General features: G+C 44.4%; 1 protein-coding gene across 1 annotated transcript in view; it reads left to right on the plus strand.

Annotated features, from left to right (window-relative positions):
• BTBD7 (BTB domain containing 7) overlaps window positions 1-21,867 on the plus strand; it is a 464,036-nt gene that overhangs the window by 81,783 nt on the left and 360,386 nt on the right. The window contains exon 2 of the mRNA XM_078660088.1: window positions 21,635-21,829. Within this exon, the coding sequence (XP_078516214.1) occupies window positions 21,733-21,829 (97 nt within the window). The 5' untranslated portion in view covers window positions 21,635-21,732. The remainder of the gene's footprint in view (window positions 1-21,634; window positions 21,830-21,867) is intronic.

Genomic DNA, 21,867 nt, shown 5'->3' on the forward strand with positions numbered 1-21,867 from the left:
CGTGAATCTGATAGACTTCTTGCCGCAGATTTATTACCGTAGAATGTTTCGCAGGCATCAGACTGAATCTGGAAACTTTTGAGCAGTAACCTGCATGCCGGTAACTGGTGTCGTTCGGCTCTGCGCCGGAATTGACATGCACGGAGACTACGTAGGTGCCACCTCAGCCTTCTGATGTTAGTTCTTTTCTTTCTTCTCCAGTCAGCTCAGATCTTTCAAGATCTACCACTCAGTCCATTTTTGGCAGACTTTTCCCAACATTTTTTTCCAGAATTTCTTCTCCTGGTTTTGATGGACCGTAAGAAACCATCAGGTTTCAAGCTATCTGGTGCATGTGCAAGCGGTCTTAGACTTTGCTGTGCCTGTCCAAGTCCTTGGACGAGGCGCTGGGGCTTCGGGAAGCTAGGTCTTGCTACTCTGCTGAGCCTGTGTCAGGGTCTGCTGCTTGCCGCCCTGACTTTTCCCTTGCTGGAGCCCCCCAACTAAATGAGTTTTGAGTCCATGTTTGGAGTGCCTTTGGGCCCCACCAGTTTGGGAGGAGTGCCTACTGGTTTTCTACTGGCGGGTTTCAGTCTGGCCCATTGGATCCAGAGCGGTGCCACTGGCGCAACCACAATCTTCCTCAGGCCTGCTTTATTACTGATGCTTCTACAGCAGACCATGGGCAGCAACAGAATCTCAGATTGTATGCGATTATCAGCCCAAGAGACACTATTCACCATCCGCAGTGCTGGGCTGGCGTAAGAGAACATCCTCTGATAAAATTAAAGACAGCAAAGTGGCGAAATCCATGGGAGCACTTCAGTCACCCTCTAACAGATTCTCCTCTTGCTGCTCATTTTATAGGGAAGACTCAAAAAGTACCTCCGCGGATGCCACTGCATCTTCCTACGGGCCTCAAACTCAATCCTCCCTCTCCAGAGGATTCTACAAGGGTGGTTATAGAGTAACCAATTTTAAAGGAAGAGGTACACCAACACACACCTCCATCTCCCAACAATTTGAGACTTCATAACAATTCTCCTTGACCATCATACACCTGTCAGGTGTAGGACTAATGGGAAGAAACTGCACCAGTTTCTTCCCATTAGTCAGTCAATAAAATCAGACAAATGGGTATTGGACATTATCCAGCATGGTTATTGCGTGGAGCTCACCAGCAATCGTCGCAATATTCCACATCACATTCACAAACACTCTAGAGCACCAACAACTGCTCAAACAAGGAGTACTAACTCTTCTAATAAAAGGAGCTATAGAATCAGTCCCAGTACACCACCAAGGGCAGGGGTTTACTCCCTTTACTTCCGAATCCCCCAAAAGGATGGTTCTCTACAGCCAATCTTGGATCCCAGGCCTTTACACCTTTACATACTATCAGAACACTTCCATATGGTCCCACTTCAACAGGTGTTTTCCACTCTTACAGTAAGGCAACTTTAAGTCTACACTGAACTTAAAGGACGCATACTTTCGCATTCCTATTCACCCAGCACATTGCAAATATCTCATATTTGTGATGGCAATGAAAGCACCATCAATTCAAGGTTCTACCATTAGCAATCGCTAGTGCACGCAGAGTATTCACCAAATGGTTAGCAGTAGTAGCAGCTTGTCTAAGGAGACAACAAATTCATGTCTTCCCATATTTAGACGATTGTCTCATCAAAGCCAACACACACCACAAGGGTTTACAACACATACAAATTACCGTAACTCTTCATCCGTTAGGATTCACAGTCAATGCACAAAAATCCCATCTTTTGAAGTACTGGGTTTTTCAGAACCGGTACTGAACCGGTAACCCAGCGAGCCAGGGAGAACACCCAAAGACTTTGAGTTCTTCCTGTTTCAGACTACAGAAACACAGAGTCTTCTAGGTGAAGTCAAAGATCGAATTTATTGGCTGCAACCAAGTAACAGGCGTCCTAGAAGTACAACACGGTGTATATTCTCAGGAGACTGCTCAATCTTACAAAGCCAGCCTTCTCTTTTTATACAAAATATTACGCTTTAGGCAAACATTCTTTGTTTTACAGTTGACCATTCACATATTTTCACTACAAAGAAAAAGCAGAGACATGATGACAAGCCCATATTTCAGTTTGTCCAGCCCACAATTAATTACCCGGCAAGGCCCAGAACTTCCATCCGATATCGGTGGACCCCCAATAAAAACGGGCACCACCTCCTCGTAAAGCAAGCCATAAAGTAGGAAACAGGGACTGGTGTGTGTGTAAGATTAGGCAAGGTTCGTGTGCGATGAAAGGTTTATGATAAGTTGTGCCTTGATACTAATCCCATTCGGCCACTGGGAGAGGAACTGACCAAACAGGTTTGGCCTTGGGCAGTGGAGTCAGCTTGCCCAGGTCGTAGAGAAGTCAGGGAAGGTGTGCGTGTCCTTCAGGATCGTGTTTGGCCTTAATCATTGGCCTATGTGAGGGCAACTCACAAAATGGCTGCCGTACACAAAATGGAACCCGAGGGTTCAGGGCGAAAACTATGATTTCAGGGTGATTTAGCCACTCGAACATGACTAAAATGCTTGTGCATAGTCTACTAGTCATTCTCGGTCTGCTGATATCAAAATCGTCATGATACGACGATGGTTATGACATGGGTCCAGAATTTTCAGTACCACAGACACTCCTTTTGCCCTTACATAGGCAATTAACCTATACTCATGCTAATCTGAGTCCAAGTCTATATTCGTAAAGTCATTGAGGTGTTGCTGTAGCATCATCCTATTACTTAGCTCGTCCCTTGATACAGGTTTCCTTACACACGATGTAGCACAGAGACCACATATTGCAGAAGCACACTGTACGCACAGACAGAACAGGAAAAGAATGACTAAGACCATCCCAATGACCATCCGAATTTTCCATCCCCAGCCGGATACCAGTTCCCAGAACCATCCCATTAACGACCAATCTCCTTTGTCCACATGTATCGATTCGGAAATCTTATGCAGCTTGGAAATGGCCTGGTACACTGTTGGAGCGTTATCTGGAATGAAAACACAGCAACTCGATTGGATCACTCTACATACCCCACCTCGGTCTGCAAGTATGACGTCTAACGCGACCCTGTTCTCAAGGGTCATAAGACGATCCGACTGGAGCTCAGCAGTCAAGTTACTAAGGGCACCGGCAGTTTCAACTACGGTGGACTCAACCACCCTCTTCAATTGTCTTGTGTTCCTGCTGTTAACCATGGGTCCCCAGAACGGCAGAAAACCTTTTACGAAGTCTCCAAATTCTTGTCCTGCAGTGTCTTCTTTACTGAGGACACCTCTAACTATCCTTGTCTTATGGTAATCTGCCGTAGCGGTGTAGGTGGGAGGCAACAGGAACGAAACAAAACATGTGCCCGAAAAGTCAGGGGGCAACCATGTATAGGCTCTATCATGACAGATGAAATAGGTACCCTTAGCTGCTAGGAACGAAGGAGAAGTCTGGGACGTGAAAACATACGTTTCAGTGCAGATTCTTTTCCCTAACTGAGCTCTGGGATTCTTGCCAACACCTTGCAGACATAAGTGACCCTGATGGGGTACAATCCAAATCGAGGAAGATCTCTTAGCTTGCTGTTTCTCACTCAGAGTAGCTCCATATCCGGTCACGTTCCATCCTATGTATACTAGTGTCTCATCTCTCGGGATAGTCTCATAGGAAATATCTTCCTTAATCATATCTACTATACCCTTAACTAGAGCACTATTCTTAGGATTGTCTGTCACAGAACGTAGGGGGTAGGTCTCATGTGCGTAGATGAACATTGTTCTGTATGCCCACACAGAACCATTATGGCTGAATGGCAGGACCAGATAGGGGATACCTTTGTCCGTTGTATGAGGCATAAGACCACACACCCAACAGTTAGTTGTGTTCATTACTAGTTGGTGCAAAAGCTGAACGAAGGAGTTATTAATAAACTCTAATCTCCTAGCGGACTCATGTTCAGGAAGAGGTTGAAAAGAATGTGAGGAAACAGTAGAAGGAGGAGGTATGGGCGATGTAGTGGGTGCAAATGTCACTTGAAAAGAGAATAAAACATATCCTATTAAAAACATCATTACACTGAACAACATAAAAATGCATAGTATCAAAAAACGTTTCGTTATCATTTTACATATTCTTGCTCTAAAGTTAATTGTTTTGGCAGGTCTCTCCATCTCGAAAAACTCCATCCTCTCTAAAATGCTGCTCGCGATGGTAGGGTGTTCTATGCTAAGGAATGCTTCTGTCAGTCCAGGGCAACTCCCTTAGACCAACCAGAAATGTCGACCTAACGTCTTCAGCTGCACCCCAAAGACTTGGGCAGCCGCGACCCTACAGCTGAACCCGGATGGTGGTTCGAAAAACAAAAATAAAAAAGTTTCTCAGATGAGAGAGCTGCACTTTTCGAAAATAGCAAGGAAAAGAAAAAATATTTTATTAGTTCATAGGTCTCGGTCTCAAATTATAACGGCTTCTTCCAGGTATTGTCTGGTTTTGAAATAAAAGTTCAGGTTCGGTAGTGTCCAAGCGATTTGACGGTGGCACAGCTTCTTGTAGAAAATTGTCACTTTCTTGTTCAGAAATTGTTCCTTTTACACGTGCATCGCTGAAAGGCAGAAAACAAGGCACAGTTTCAGTCTGAGTCAGCGACACCCTCCTGGACCCACCGGTCGTATGGCAGAGGCAAAGGGACCCTCTTGCAGTGTACGCCGTGGATCCAGTGCTTCTTCCCTTCCACTCGAACGGCTGATCTCGTTGAGAGAAGAACTAGGTGAGGGCCGGTCCACCGGGGCTGGTCATTCTTTGTTCGCTGGAAATTTTTGACCAGCACCCAGGATCCAGGATCGATCGGATGTCCTGGAGCTTCAGAGGCCTGAGGCAGAGTATCGTGAACCTGTTGGTGTAAAACACGCAATTTAGCCGTCAATTCGTACAAATAATCAAGCAGTACAGGGTGTTCGATTTCACTGAATTTAGTTGGCCTTGGCACTCCCCATATGTTGGCCGGACGGCCGAACACTATTTCATATGGACTAAGTCCCACTCGCGAATGCACAGTCATTCTTGTTGATAGGAATGCTAAAGGCAGAGCGTCAGGCCATTTAAGACCGGAGCTCTCTTGAATCTTGGCCAATTTTAGTTTCAATGTGCCGTTGTAGCACTCTACTAGTCCAGCTGATTGGGGTTGATTTGCAGCATGAAATTTTTGTTGGATGCCTAGCCCTTCACATACTTTCTTCATCACTTGACCCACAAATTCACTCCCATTGTCACTCCAGACCATTCTCGGCATTCCAAACCTAGGGAAGAATTCTTTGACAAGGGCTTTAGCTGTGGATAAGGCAGTGTTGTATTTTAGGGGATATGCTTCTACCCATCTCGAAAAGGCACAAACAACAACGAGTACGTATTTCAAATTGTTGCACCTTTCCATGTGGATGAAATCTAGCTGCAAAACCTCGAACGGATACGTAGGAGGTGCAATTCTTAACCACATTCTCTGCACACTTAGGGATTCCAGCATTTTGCCATACCGGGGCCAACAACTTACAAATCCCTTTCACACTGATATGAGCCATTCCATTGAGCCATTGTAACCACTGCAAGCACATACGCATCGGGTAACAACCATCTCTGATGCTCTGACAATTCAACCCAACAACCATTCGCATCCAATTTACCCTTACTTTCTCTCCACACACTCAATTCTTTCTCAGTAGCTTCAGCTTGAATAGACTTCACGCTCTCTATCGTATCTTCACACATTCCAACATCACCAACCCATCTTGCAGGGCCTGCAACATACATTCGGCTCATCACATCCCTCGCTGTTTCTTTTGCGACTTCATCAGCAAATGCATTTCCACGACCAACATCGTCAGTGACCTTTTTGTGCGCACTGCATTTCACAATCGCAACCTGCAACGGCAAAGTAAGTGACTCGAGAAGCTCATTCACCAACTGACCATGCTGTACCTTAGCTCCATGCGAAGTCAGAAATCCACGTTCCTTCCACAATCGTCCGAAACTGTGAGCCACACCAAATGCATACTGGCTGTCTGTATAAATGGTCACTTTCATTCCTTTCGACAGCACACACGCTCTCGTAAGTGCAATCAATTCTGCTGCTTGAGCTGAATTATTTGGGATACGTGCAGCTTCAACAATCGTATGCAAAGTCGTGACAGCATATGCTGCAGTCGTATCTCAATTCGGAAGCTTGAAGCATGAACCATCCACCCATAAGGTACCATCACACTTTACAAGGGGAGTGTCCTGAAGATCTATTCTCCCTTTCGTTTCTTCTTCTGATCTGAGAAAACAATCATGCTGTTCAGAAGAATCTAACTCAGCTACAATCGACAACAACGTAGCTGGATTAAGCGTGTTGCATCTCTTTATGTGCACATGACTCGCTAACAGGGTTAACTCGTAACCTGACAATCGAGCACTAGTTAAGTGCTGTGTCTTGGTCCTGTTTAACAATGTGTCCACTGCATGTGGAACCATCACAATCAATGTATTATTCATTACTAGACCAGCAGACTGTCGAATAGAAACAGCTGCTGCCGCTGTGGCTCTTAAGCAACTCGGCAACGCTTTAGCTACCGGATCCAAAGTCGACGAAAAATACGCGCATGGACGCTGTCTGTTCCCGAACAACTGTGTCAACACTGACAATGCACAACCTTCTTTCTCATGGACATACAATGTAAAGGGCTTACTGTAGTCGGGGGTACCCAACACAGGGGCCGAACATAATGCATCACGCAATTCGGAAAAGCTTTTCTGACACTCTTCAGACCATGGAAGGGGATTCGGTGTATCTTTACAAGTTAATGCCACCAAAGGTTTGGCCAACATAGAAAAATTTGGTATCCATTGTCTGCAGTATGATGTAATACCCAAGAAAGCATGCACTTCTCTCTGTGTCTTAGGTAACTCAATTTCGCTATTGCCTGAATTCTTTCTGGGGTCAGTTTCCTTCCCTCCTTCGATAAGAGATGACCTAAGTAGGTCACTTCTTGTCGACAATATTGCAATTTCGAAAGAGACACTTTGTGATGTAAATCAGACAAATGACGCAATAATGACAATGTGGCTTCTTTACAAATCTCCTCACTGTCTGCAGCAACAAGCAAATTATCAACGTACTGAATAACGGTAGCGCCGTCGGGTAAAACAATAGTGTCAAGCTGTGCCTTTAAAGCTTGACTATATATCGATGGGCTTTCACAGTAGCCCTGGGGAGCGCGTTTGAAGCGGAAGCTTCGTCCTCCTAAACTGAAACCGAAAATATCCCTACTGTCCTCGGCAATCGGGATGCTGAAGAAAGCATTCTTCAAGTCAGTCACCGAAAACCAAGTGGCAGAAGCTGGAACCATAGTCAATAGGGCAGTTATATCAGGAACAACTGGAAATTGTGGCACAACAATCTTATTCACCTCTCTAAGATCGATCACAAACCTGTAAACAGGTGGCTGAGAAGGATCAGTACGTTTCAAAACCGGCAGAACAGGGCTATTGCAAACGTTACCTCTTGTCTCTTCAATTACATCTTTTTCAATCAAATCGTAAATGATCGCTAGCAATGCTTTTTCACCTTCACTAGAAATCCTGTATTGGGGAATGCGTGGCATTTTAACATTGGCTTTCAACGTTACGACATATGGCGGTATTTCCAAGAGACCCACATCATTAGGACCAGTAGCCCAAAGAATATCAGGGAGAGATGACAATTCGGTCGGAAGTTTATCCTTTGACAAGTACATTGAAGAGACCAATTTCTTACCCAGTGTAAGTTGTACTCCCGAAGGAGAGCAATACAAAGTCGCATACAATCTTTTCAACAAATCCAGTCCTAACAAGTTTTCACCACAACCTGTCGTCAGAATAAGGGGTGCTTCGAATTCACAAGGTCCAACAGAAAGGGACATAGGAGAAGAAATCGGGTTCCTAACCGGGGCGCCAGAAAAACCTACTGAAACATTCATTTCGCCAGACAAAGGTGCGCCAGGGAGTTTAGAGTGCATTATAGAACTCTTTGTAGCACCAGTATCCAACAGAAAAGGCTCTGACACACCTAATGTAATCACCTCAACATAAGGTCCACTCTGATCTACTGGAACTGAAACAACTCCCTCTCTTTGTCTATGGCTGTCCTAGCAATCATTACCTTCCATATTCTCATCTTCTGCATAGTAGTCATCAGCATAGTACTGAGCCGTCCTACCAGACGCGTTATGCTGTTGATCAAACCTATTCATCGAATTTTGAGGCGGAAGGGAACGCGCGTTCTGGGGGAAATTACCACGTCCTCTACCTCTAGGCGCTTGTTGAACACCTCAACCTCTTGCACCAGAAACACCGTTCATGCGCTGTAACAAAGCAGGGCAACTATACTTGAAATGTCCCTCCTCTTTACAATATGAACACTGATTGGGACCTACAGGAACACGTGGTTGAGAAAACTCGACCCTTTGCGAGTTTCTCTGATACTGTTGGGGTTGCTGATAGTTATGCTGGCCATCACGTGGCGGATACGCTTGCTGTAACAGAACCTTCGTTTTCAACTCTTTAGTTTTCCTGTCTGCTCTATCTTTCTCATCTTTATCCCTATTTTCATAATACTGTGAAGTAGCCAATATCTGTGCTGAAGAGGAGACGGCCCAAGAACTCTCTGAATCCTTCAACTTCTTACACAACTCGGGTAACAAATTGTGTACAAACTTATCAACGAACAACCGTTGACCACCTTCTGTGCTCATATCCTGACTACTGTGGTCGACAAACGTTTCTTCAAACCTGGTGAAGAAATCAGACACCGTTTCATCTTCGGCTTACACGCAGACAACTTATCCCAATTCACAGCATATCGCGCATTAAAGTCTTCATGTAATTAATAATCCTACCAGGGAGGTCTGCTACTAAAGGCTCGGGTTTAGCACCACCAACTTGTCTATCATTTGCAGCACTAATATTAGCCCATGTGTTACCTAACTCCTGATCATGATCCGCATGACGAATCTTTCCCCACAAAGGCTGTGGAACAACATTTCCAAACAACATGTCTATGTCTGCTAAATTCATAATGCAAGAGCCTGCGGTCTGTGACAATTCCTTGTAATACCCTGCAGGATTTTTACGGGGATCAGGCAATGTCTGTTTAAGGGCCAAGACTTCAGCTCGCTACCAAGAACCATGTACCCAAACACGCTGAAAGTGTGGCGGAATGACTGGATTAGCATTTGGGTCCCCTTCTCTCCATTGTGGGGGAACCTCTCTTATGGGATATTGTCTCACCTTCTTCTTAACAGAGGAATCAGACTCAAACAACGACCGAGAAACACCCTCACTCCTGAATGATGATAATGTCGCAACTGCTTGCTCAACATCGGAACCCACAATTGTGCCTTTTGCAAACTCAAACCGGACACAACACAATTCAGGCGGATTAGGCTCTAAATCATTTTCCTCCGAATCCTCACAAAGAAAAGTACACATTTTCTCAAAAACGTATCTGTTTCGGTGCTTCCCACTGATGGAAGACATCCATAACCGACTCTAGCTCATATCTCATCGGGTCAGTAACCCATTTATGTGCCAAATAATTCAATGTTTCCTTCTCCCTAGAATCAGGCAGTTGGCTACGTAACTGTTTACGCTCTGAGACAGGGGTTACACTTGTTCCTCCAAAGAGAGGATATAGAAGGCTAGCCACAGTGCTAGTCATTCTCTGGCGAACAGAGGGAGAAGTCGACGAGAGAACAGGAGGAAAAGCAGAGTGAGGCAAGGCGGATGCAGAGGCAGTGTCAGAAGGAATACCAGGAGTGGTAGTCGATATAGTTGTCAGAGTTGTAGGAAGTAAAGGCAGAGCAGATGTCAAAGTCGGTGGCCCTTGAGGAGGCTGCACCGGAGGAGTAGGAGCCAACTGGAGAGCAGCTGGTGGCTGTGGAAGAACCTGAGGCATAACAACCGGGAGTTGCTGCACAACTAAAGGTTGCGGAGGTGCTGTAGCACTCTGCGCATAGGGGGGTGGCGAACTCAATAAATGCGACATTAGGGGGTCTTTTTCAAGTTCTTTTGCTGCATCTTGCTGAAGAGGCGGCAAAACTGGATAACATTTATCGATTACCATTTTACGTTGCCTGTGCAACTGCTCACTTGCTTGTTCTTCTTCGTTATCTTTAAACTGCATAGCAGCTTGCATTATCGAAATACCCTTTTCTCTTTTATTTTTCTTCGCTAATTTAATTTCCTTCTGTTTGGCTTCCTTACGCCATAGGCGGAAAGAGTCGAACATCGCCGGCTGGGCTTTCTTCTTAAAAAGTTTAACCTCTAGATTATCTAAGATTCCTGTGTCAAAGCTACCGTATTGGGGCCATTTTAAAACACCATCTTTTCTGGTGTATCGGATCCATACTTCATTGTATGTGATGTGGCCTACTCCATGTTTCACATACAATTCATAGGTTGGAGTTCCAATCGGAGGAACCGGACACGAGTCCTCCAATCGGGAATCCCTACTACAACCAAGACAAAACAAATTTCCAAGTCTGCTAAGACCAGGCATCTTCGCTCTCTAGTCTAGCTTCAAACTTAAAAGGATTATCGAATACGATAGTCTCGTGAATACACGAGTCCTTCGGCTTTGGGACTTGCAAGTTCCAAATCAAAGATCCCAAGGGGATACCCAAACTAAGAACCAAACTAAGGACTGGGAGACGCTCCACTTATACTTAACTGAGGTATCGATGACGTCACCAGAAGACTCGTCTATCGTTTCGCTCTACCAACATCAAGGGTCCAAAACAGGGCGATAGTCAGGGCAGCAGTCCTTCGTAGCCGTCGGGAAGCGGGGAACCTCGCAGCAGACACTTTCGGACCACGTCGACATGCAGGGGTCGATGAAGTGGTGGCCTTCCTCCAGAATTTTCACACGAAGCTCCTCACGAACCTCTGGCTTGGACCGGTACCGCTGTCATTGCCCCACGTTGGGCGCCAACTGAAGTACTGGGTTTTTCAGAACCGGTACTGAACCGGTAACCCAGCGGTGCCAGGGAGAACACCCAAAGACTTCGAGTTCTTCCTGTTTCAGACTACAGAAACACAGTCTTCTAGGTGAAGTCAAAGATCGAATTTATTGGCTGCAACCAAGTAACAGGCGTCCTTGAAGTACAACACGGTGTATATTCTCAGGAGACTGCTCAATCTTACAAAGCCAGCCTTCTCTTTTTATACAAAATATTACGCTTTAGGCAAACATTCTTTGTTTTACAGTTGACCATTCACATATTTTCACTACAAAGAAAAAGCAGAGTCATGATGACAAGCCCATATTTCAGTTTGTCCAGTCCACAATTAATTACCCGGCAAGGCCCAGAACTTCCATCAGATATCGGTGGACCCCCAATAAAAACGGGCACCTCCTCCTCGTAAAGCAAGCCATAAAGTAGGAAACAGGGACAGGTGTGTGTAAGATTAGGCATGGTTCGTGTGCGATGAAAGGTTTATGATATGTTGTGCCTTGATACTAATCTCATTCGGCCACTGGGAGAGGAACCGACCGAACAGGTTTGGCCTTGGGCAGTGGAGTCAGCTTGCCCAGGTCGTAGAGAAGTCAGGGAAGGTGTGCGTGTCCTTCAGGATCGTGTTTGGCCTTAATCATTGGCCTATGTGAGGGCAACTCACAAAATGGCTGCCGTACACAAAATGGAACCCGAGGGTTCAGGGCGAAAACTATGATTTCAGGGTGATTTCGTCACTCGAACATGACGAAAATGCTTGTGCATAGTCTACTAGTCATTCTCGGTCTGCTGATATCAAAATCGTCATGATACGACGATGGTTATGACATGGGTCCAGAATTTTCAGTACCACACTTTACCCCTCACAGCTGCAGCTCTATCTAGGAGCTATACTAAACACTCGGAAAGCTTTAGCCTATCCAAATGCAGCCAGGATTCACAATTTTCAAACATTCTGCTACAATTCCAAAGCAACCAGTATCTAACAGTCAGAACTTTCATGTCACTCCTAGGGATGATGGCATCATGCATAGCCATAGTGCCTCATACAAGATTACACTTGCGTCATCTATAGGAATGGTTAGCATCTTAATGGCATCATTCACAGGGTATGTTAAAAGATCTAGGGTTGGCAGACGGCTGCACCCATCGCTCTCTGCAGTGGTGGAACACACAAGGTCTGCCATTTACCGACCTTGTTCCACAGATCGTGCACACAGCAGACTCGTCCCTCACAGGGTGGGGTGCTCATCTACAGCATCTAACAGTTCAGAGTCTCTGGGACATCAAAATCTCCACATCAACTAGCTAAAGCTTCTAGCTGTTCACCTAGCGCTAAAAGCATTTGTACCTCAACTGATGGGCAAAGTTGTCCTAGTCTGGATGGACAATACGACAGCTATGTCCAGTAACAGGGAGGGGACACACTCTACAGTTATCATGCCTCTTTCAGACCATTTGGCATTGGCAATGCATCACAAAATCCAACTACTAGCAGAACACCTTCCAGGGATGGACAGCCAATGTGCTGACCTCAGCAGGATGCTGAAACAAGTCCATGTCCTCCTCCCATACTTCCACAAATGGGGGTTTCCACAAATAGGGGTTTCCACAAATAGATCTTTGTAATAGCAGAGAACTCAAAATGCCCAAACTTTGCCTCCAGGTTCCCACACCCTCTTTCCAAAGGCAATGCCCTATGGATGAATTGGCCATGAATATTTGCTTATACTTTTCCCCCTCTCGCTCTTATTCCATTTCTTGTTCGGCAGCTCAGGCAAGCCTCTCTCACCCTTATTCTAGTGGCTCCCACATGGGCTTGTCAACCATGGCTCACCACACTACTAGACTTCTCAGTTGTTTCACACCAGAAGCTTCACCTCACCTGAAACCTTCTCACCCAGAACCACAGAGATATCGGACATCCAAACCCCAGGGAGCTCAACCTAGCTATTTGGCTCCTGAAGTCATAGTTTGGATACCTAAATCTACCACCGGATTGCATGACAATTCTTAAAGAAGTAAGGAAACCTACCACTAGAGCATGTTATGCAGCAGAGTGGAAAATGTTTGTTATATATTGTAATAGCCAGACAATTGACCTACTAGATGCTTCTATACAACAAATTATTTCTTATCTATTCCATCTACAACATGCAGGCCTTGCCTACACATCCATACGCCTACCTCTTGCAGCGGTGGCAGCATATCTTCAAATAAGCCAACACTTATTCCGATTCAGAGTACCAGTAATTATGGAAGGCCTTAAGAGTGATACCATCAAAAGTTCCACCTGCATGGAGCCTTAATATTGTTCTAACAAGACTTCTGGGTCCACCTTTTGAACCACTGCTCAATTGTCCACTGCAATTCCTTACTTGGAAGGTGGCTTTTTTGATTGCTATCACTTCACTAAGATGTGTCAGTGAGCTTCAGGCAGTAACATTTGAAGAATCGTTCCTCCAACTCCATAGAGACTGAGTGTTTCTTTGCACTAACCCAAAGTTCCTTCCAAAAGTAGTCTATGCTTTTCATATCTGTTGTTACTTGCTTTCTTCCCTAAATCTGATTCTGTGGCAGAAAAAGCTCTACATATATTAGATGTCAAAGGAGCATCATTGTTTTATATTGATAGAGCTAAATATTTTCACAAAAAATCTTTTTGTTGCATTTACTCCTCTACATTAAGGTAAATCTATCTCTAAATCTGGTATTTCTAGATGGATTGTTAAATGTATCCAAACATTGTATGCTATATTAGCCCGTTGACCGCGGCGCGAATTCCGCAGCGGTGCGGGGGATTTATGGAGTCGGCGTGTTTCAGGTTAAAGCCAAATGAATGTTGTTGATGCCTCCTAGAGCACATTCTACTCGGAAAATAAGCACATATATGGTCTTTTTAGGTAACATTCCCATAACTGACATTTGTAAAGCAGCAACATGGTCTAAATGTACACATTTACCTAACTCTGTTGTGTGGATGTATTAGCACGTCATCAAGCTAATGTAGGACCGGCCGTGCTAGGAATACTTTTTCAGACCACTGCAACGCGCCCACTGGTTAGCCACTGCTTTGGGAGAGTTCTACTAAACAGTCTATGCAAAGCATGTGTACCTACAGTTCAAATGCCTCATACGAAATATGTTACCCGGGAGGCATCTGTTCTTGGCATGTAGAGCTGTAAATTCACATGCCGCTCTTCCTCCTTCTCGGATGCCTGTGGTGGTTGCATTTATTATTCACTTTATACACGCATGGACATCTCTGTACTACTCACTCACTCCGGTCTAGCCCTCTTGCGGGAAAGCAATCTAACAATGGAGTCGTTGCCCATGCGCAGTATCAACGAAAGGATGAGTCACCTTACCTCGTGACTGGAAAAGACTTCTTTGAAGAAAAAAATACTTGCAAACATCTGGACCCAACACTAGATGTCAGGAGCATGCAAAGCATGTGAATCTACAGCTCTACATGCCAAGAACAGATGCTTACAGGGTAAGTAACAGCCTTTTTTTAATCTCTCCACCTCGTGGCATAATATTCCTCATCCACTTCTGAATGACTGACTGACAACCGCGAACTATCAGTCAGTCAAAACTGCTTCTCACATTTCCTGACAAGCAGATCCAATGCACTATCCATAGCTCTTTCCATTTGGATCCTCTTTTAAAACAATACCTTCTGGTGTGCCAAAGGGATCAGCCCTCAGTTCCACACACACCAATATCTGTGGCCCCTCCTGCTGCCCTGATCCAGTCATTTGACTTTATTCTTTATGCGTACTTGGATGACATGCAACGGGTTCTAAGATTCTGCTGGTTTCTGCATCTGTGCAGTTTCGATTTAAAGAATGTAGATTTGCCATCTTATACTGGATGAATGCCAACTAATGCCTTTATTCAAATGGAACAGAAATACTTCGTTTTGGTAAATCTATCTGGAACTATACTTCATGGCTATCTGAACTTGGACCCCTGCAGACTCCTGCTGCGTTTGCTCACAGTCTTTGTAAACCATCTCTCAGTCTGCTCTGTTTTGTGCTACAAATCAACCAAAAGTGGTGTGGTTCCGTTTTAGAATCTCCCTGCAAGGTTCTGCTGTGCCTTCTCTCTGTGGTTGCTATAGATTGGTGTTACAGGCTTTTATCAACTTTCCTAGTTTCTTGAATTTCTTATAACTGGACTTCAATGGCTGTCTATCCTCTAAACATTAGCATATTTAAAATGGTGTGGCTAGATTAGTGCCCAGACTAAATGGATGCTCGCAAACTTCTGTCCATCCTAAATCACTACATTGGCAACCAGTGCAAAAATGCTACATCTTTAAGGTAGAAATCCAGGTTGGTTTGCAAAGAATGTTAACCTTCTACCACGCAACTGGCCATCTTCTATCAATAAAGTCCAATCCGTTGGCCATTCCAAAAAGCACACGTTTGCAAGCAGGATGCCGGGCTTTTGCTTGACATTGCTAAAGCATAGAATTGACTTACCCTGTCAGTGAGATGTCTAACCCGTCACTTCTCCTCTTGCAGACTCCTTCTTTGCTTTAAGGTTTCCTCACTTTCTCCTTTGCTATGTTGCTTTATAGTGCTGGGACGCCCTCTACATATCTGCTAGTCATTCCTTCCCGTTGAACCTCAAGGCTGCTGTATGCCGGTCAGCTCTCCTACCAATCACAGTCATAGCTGAAACAAAATCCTGCACGCCCAGCAGCTTTGGGAAAACGTAGGTTTGACCTATAATTGGAAATGCAAGCCAGGCCTAATTTCATTATTGAAAATAAGATCTCTGTCGTAAAGGGCGAATGAGTGTAGTTACTACAGTAGGGCGTCAACCCTGAAAGATACGCTTGCTTGCACAGTGTGTGCGTCGAAATTCGGAGGATGCGCAGGGGGATGGGCAGTTTGGTGTTTGCGTGGTATAGGGAGGTGGGCGGCCCAGCAGGAGGGCGACAACTTGGAGTTTGTTCTCATTTCATTATATTTAACTTAGAATTTCGTGTATTTTTTCAGCCTTGGTAAGACTTTCCAGTGCGGACCTCCAGCGCTCTTACGCTAAGATAACGCTTCATTGGTTGATGAACTTGAACTTTCTACGCCTTAGTTCCTGAAAACGCCAGAGGCACGTTTTACTTTTCCTTTCACCTCGTTGAACGTATTAATTACAGAAAGCATCCATCCATTCAGCAGGCAGGATGGGCTCAAAGGGAAACTCCAACGCCCTTTATATAGAAAAAAACTAGAAATTCCCGTTGGTGTATTTGGCTCATCTTTCTGTTATCAGTGCTCCGTCTCACTCGCTTCCTCTCTTCTAGCGCCAGCCAGACAGCAGATGTCCGCCTGCTCGAGGTTTTTTGTTGCTGATTTTATCGCACGCTAATCTCTGAAAAGAAGTATGCTGAACATTCTGAGCAAGAAAGCTTGTAAACAGTGAAAGGGCGTAAACATCTTTTATTCAATAAGAGCAGAAAACATCGTTGGAAAATAATTCGTGGTGGACTGGTTATTCCAGTCAGTGGTGAGATTGCGCCGTGCCCTTTATAAGCTGTGCTGTCTCTTAGCTTTTTTTGTGTCTTAAGTGTTGTCTTGTTTTCGAGGTAATAAAAACAATCAGATCTGCACCTGGATCATCTTAAACTCCGACTGGTCAACATGTTTCTTTTAATACGTTTATTTTCATGATACTGGTTGTGTATCTCTTCGTGACAATGGATGTTCTCAGGAAGTTCTTAGAACATGCTTTTAGACCAAAAGGAAATGGAAAGGAATATTTGATTCCAAGAAAGAAGCATTTGAGAAGGGAAATGTTATGTTTACTTTCAGTGCAGATTTATTGTGACAGCCGGAACATACAAAGAGCATCAAAGGAATTTAGGAATTACTCTCTTCATGATCAACTGTTGGAGTGCAATCCAGAATACCCTCTCACAAAATAAAGCATGTCACAAAAATATCAGTAGGTGAGAGCAGAGTAGGAGTCGCCACATAAACATTGGAGCGTTTTGTTTTGTTTTAAGCGCTTATGTCAACTTCTATTTACTTTTTGGGTGTGGTTGTTGGGATAATGTGTCTGAGGCTGTGTCAGGCACACTGGTAGAGTAGATGGATCACATTAGTGGAAGGTTGAGGTCCATTAAGAACATTGCCTGATGTTGCTGGACATATATCTTGAGATTGCTATTACAAATCGATTGGCGTGCAGAGCAGAAGGGTTTCTTCTGTTGTCATGAACCCAATGAAATATTTTGTAGTGCAGAAGGTTTAACCGCATGCGTGCGGGCGGAATTCCGCTCGTACGCTGAGATTTTTCAAAGCGCATGTTACGTGACGAGCTGGGCTCGTCATCAGCGTAGCAGGAGGCTACCTCATGATCGGCGTCGAAGGGGTTAAAGAGGGTGTGTGCTGGAGGGTGGATTCATTAAGGGACAATATAGCAAAGGTTACTAGTGGTCAAGCCCTTTCAACTTTTCTTCATGCCTGCTGGCAGTGTCCTCCACCATGGATCCTGTCCCATGCACAACCAGATTGTATCCTCCTGCAACGTGCCTTTCTAGCCACAGACCTACAATATTTCCCATATTCTTGTCAATTGTATTTAGAAATGTCTGCATCCTACCCCAACAACGCAATCTAGGTGTGTTTTGTTCCCTTCCCAGCTGCTCCTTTTTTGAACTGTTCCAGCTCCGACAGCTGATCTACAATAGGCCTTTAAGAATCCCAGATTGCTGGAGTGATGACTTTCTGCATAGGAGTCATACCTTAACTCCTTGTCCATTATTTTTATACCTTTTATTTTAAGGGCTTTGAATGACAGTGTTAAAAGTTAAAGGGGTCACCCTGAACCAGTCGATTTGGTGCGACTTGGGGCTAAAGGGCTACCATCTTTTTCTGGAGCAGCAGTGGTTCAGGGATTTCATTTAAGAGCAGTGTGCAGTTATTAGTCCTTTTACAGCACAAAGGCTAACTGGTCTGAAGAACTCTCCTCTTGCAATTCTGCTATAATGGGTACTTCTAACCGCATATTGCTCACCTTTAGAATATCTCCAGGAGCCAGACAGGATCCAGAGAATTTCAACATGGTTGATGCAGTGTGCTGGCATATGGCATTGTTGCTCTACAGCAGCTTTGTACTGCCCTGGACACATCAGAAAGAGGCACACAAGTGTCACCTCTGTGCCCTCGCATCTGTTTTTACCTGCTGTGCATTCTGGCTCCGTTCTGGAGCTTTGCTTTGCTTCCAACTTGTGGTTGTTAGGACTACACCAAAATATGTAGACCATGTACTAGGGAGTCGTGCACCTTTTTAAATCTTCAGACTTTAGACGCATGCTGAGACTGCAGGAAGCAGGTGCAGATAACAGACCTGCATGAGGGGTGCCTCTGGTGCCCGGGCTCTGCTTACTGCACTAAGTCATGCAATACATGTTCCCTTATCAATACGGACTGTGTGGGGTGGGGAGGAGGCGAGGGGTGAGGGGTTGGTCAAAGTTTTACATCTCTCAACACAAGATGCAGCAGTTAAATCTCTGTTCTCCCTCCTGCTTCATGTTGTGGGCCTGGTCTCGGTCATGAGGACATTTCCCTCGAATGATCTATTTCCTACTCCAAGCCTTTTATTTGTTTGTGGAGTTTTATATAGCGCGAACTAGATCCGAAGGTATCTGAGTGCTTTACATGAGCACCAGTTACGTTACAGACGGACACTTTCATTTTTGTTGAGCACAGGGAGATTCTGTGATTCTGAACAAATCACTTAATGTCGCGCATCCCTGCCAAGACTCTAACCCGGTTCCCCAGCTCTGAGGTCAACCGCCCTAGCCTTTAGGCCACATTCTTTCCCCTACCTTAAGCATTCAGTCAAGTCTAAACAAACTTTAAAAGACTAAATGGGACTTGCCCCATCCCCACACTCTAGCTCAAAAGAGAATGTGCATGGGTTTTGAGAATAATCTTCCAACCACAGACTTCCAAAGAGACACTCAAGAACCAATGAAACCGTGCAGATCCAGGTCCTGAGAGAAAAGTAATGTGAAGAGGGTGATAAGGGAGGGTGGCAGGAGAGGGAGGGAATGCGATGAGGGTGGTATGAGTCGGTGCCAGGTCTCGGGTGGTGTTTTATTTTTGGGTGAGAGGGGATTTGTAATTTTGGTGGCAGTACACCAGTTCATTTATTTTTGTTTGTGGAGGGGAAGGTTTTTATAGGGTGATTTGGGCTGGGGAGGAGCTGGACATTAGGTGTAAGTTGTAATGTTTATGTGACGTGTGACTGGGGAGGTAAAGGTTTTGCCATGACTGCTCTGTCCCTGTGCTGCTCATTTGAGCAATGCATAAGGGTGCAGGTGCAGTGGAGTTTAGGCATAACATAACATTGTGCATGGGTAGCATTGTATAAAGGGGATGTTTTTCACCTTAAGAGTTTAGGTTCATATCAGAGACCACTTGAGCTTCACCCTTGTTTTCTATTTGATGTCACCCAGACCATCACCATGTTTCAGTTACCTAGTACATTTCTTTGTTGGGCTTTAGAGTCCTGTAGTGTCAGTCACCCATGACATAAATGTCTGACTAGGAATGAGCATTAACAGCTCCAGGCAATAATGGCTACTGTTGGACCGGTTCTGAGTTATTGTGCAGATTCAACCTGGTCAATAGAAATGAATTACACTAGCTTTGAAGGAACTCTATTAGACCAAAGAAATAAGGAGCCTGAATTGCTCAATGCCATAATGAGCATCAAAGTTCCAGGGCTGTAGCGGGCCTGAATTAGCCTTGGTGCCCATAGGCATTACTGAAACCCACAATTGACATAGACAGTAATGTCTGTGAATGTATGCACCTATTAAAGGCGCATCAGTATACCAAGATAATAACTCTCCTGGATAACCTCGTGGAGTCTTGTATGAAAATAGAGGCTATTTGGGCTATCATGATGCATGCCAGGATGTTGATAAAGATCTTGGGTTCATAGATATGTAATGTTTGTTGCTTTGCTGTGTTAGGTCGAGCCTACTGGAAAGTGCAAGCCTTACATGCAGTGCCAATTGTCTGGTATTGGTAGGTTAGTAAGAACATACAGTGAGTGTAAAGTCCCACCCTGGTGCTTACTACTGGTTGGCTCTTACACGTTCATTTGCCTGTTTCTTATTTGATAGTTTGCTTTATCCATTTTGTTTGTCCCATGCTCACTTTTAATTAACTGTTCTTTTCTTTTTGATTAAAAACCCAATAAAAGTGCATTCGTCCAGCTGTCTCTCTTCTGTGCTTTTCTTCCTTCTGCATAGCTCTTGTCCATATGCTTCTTCCTGTGTTCTCTCATCTGTGTGCTCCATGATGCTCCTACCTGCATGGTTCTCCCTTCGCCTCTTTCCTGGTCTCACTCGGCCTCTTGTTGCTCCTTCGTGTGCTTCGCCCCTTCTTTCCTCCGAATGCCATTACCCTCCTTCCCCCTTAATTGTTTTTTACGTTTTTGTTGTTGTTGGCCCAAGCAGGAAACTTATGGCTGCCCTTCTGCTTTATACATGAAAGCTGTCGCTCTAATTAATATATATATATATATATATATATATATATTTTTTTTTTTTTATTTACCGATCCATCTTGGATCTGTGAATAAAAAAAGGTACCTGCTTCACATGCATACAGGATGGCACATTCATGCTTATGACATGAAGCATTTGTTCACCTACAAAATTCCTTTTTGAACTAAAGGAATTTGCAGAGCCATTGTGTCTCAAAGGTGAGACCTGTTGCCTTTGACAATGCTTGTGCTTTTGCTCTGATGCACCAAGAGCCACCGAAGCCAGAGAGAGGAGTGTGGATTGTGATGGAGTTGTAGAAGATACAGTTGGTTTTGAAGATGTTACGGGGGATTTAGTGCTGTTCCAACAGGGTGGGGTGGTGTGAACATGTTTCTTTAGGGCTATTATGAGGCATTCTGCGATGTGTAGAATTCCATCGAGTGTGGGCCTTGTTAAGCCTGGGAGGCAGTGGGGTAGGATATTGTCATCCAAGTGAAAAGGTGTGAATAGCAGTACTGAAGTAGTTTTATGAGAGGAACAGTTTCACAGTCTATAGAGATTTCTTTTTTTCTTAAACGAGAGACTTCATTATCCTCTGGATATTCAGTAATTCAAGGGATTAAGACTGCTACTTTTAATCATTCATATGCCTGTAGTATTCAAATTCAGGGAGGCAATTTGTGATGTTTTGATTTACTTTCTGTATTGTAGTTGCTGATTAAACACCTTGCACTCTTTAATGTATGCCACCTATATACTGATTCTCAAGATAGTTTGAAAATGTTTTTCAATTAATCTCTCGGCTCACCCTACTGGAGATTGCCTGACACACAGGGCAGGTCTGCCAAATGACAGATAGCAAATACAGCAAGCGCTCCTCAGTTTAAGTAAGATTATCCCTGCCCATTTGATGCACTCTATCCTGCTGACCAGTCCCTCATTTTAAACTCCAGTAGCAAAGGGGCAAGCTAGTGATTACGATTAATTTAGATACACTTTCTAAATCTGTTATAATCCGTACAGTGACCTCCATCATATCTTCACTGGGGAAAGCACAAATTCAATTTTGCATACTTTTTATTTTTCAGAGATGGATGAAGGCCGTCTAGTATGATGTTACCCAGACTGAACTTTTGCAATGGATTGTGGGGTTATCCAGAGGAGACACTTCAGGCAGAATGCCTGAATGACTGGAAAAAACATGGGCGCTAATGCATCAAACTACCCACACTCGTGTTCCCCGAGGGTAGGGGGAAATGCACCGACGCAGCAGACCTTCATTGGTAAGACGCTAGCAGGATTTAAAATCTATGTGTAATTC

Source organism: Lissotriton helveticus, chromosome 9 (genome assembly GCF_964261635.1).
Source record: "Lissotriton helveticus chromosome 9, aLisHel1.1, whole genome shotgun sequence".
Lineage (NCBI taxonomy): Eukaryota > Metazoa > Chordata > Amphibia > Caudata > Salamandridae > Lissotriton > Lissotriton helveticus.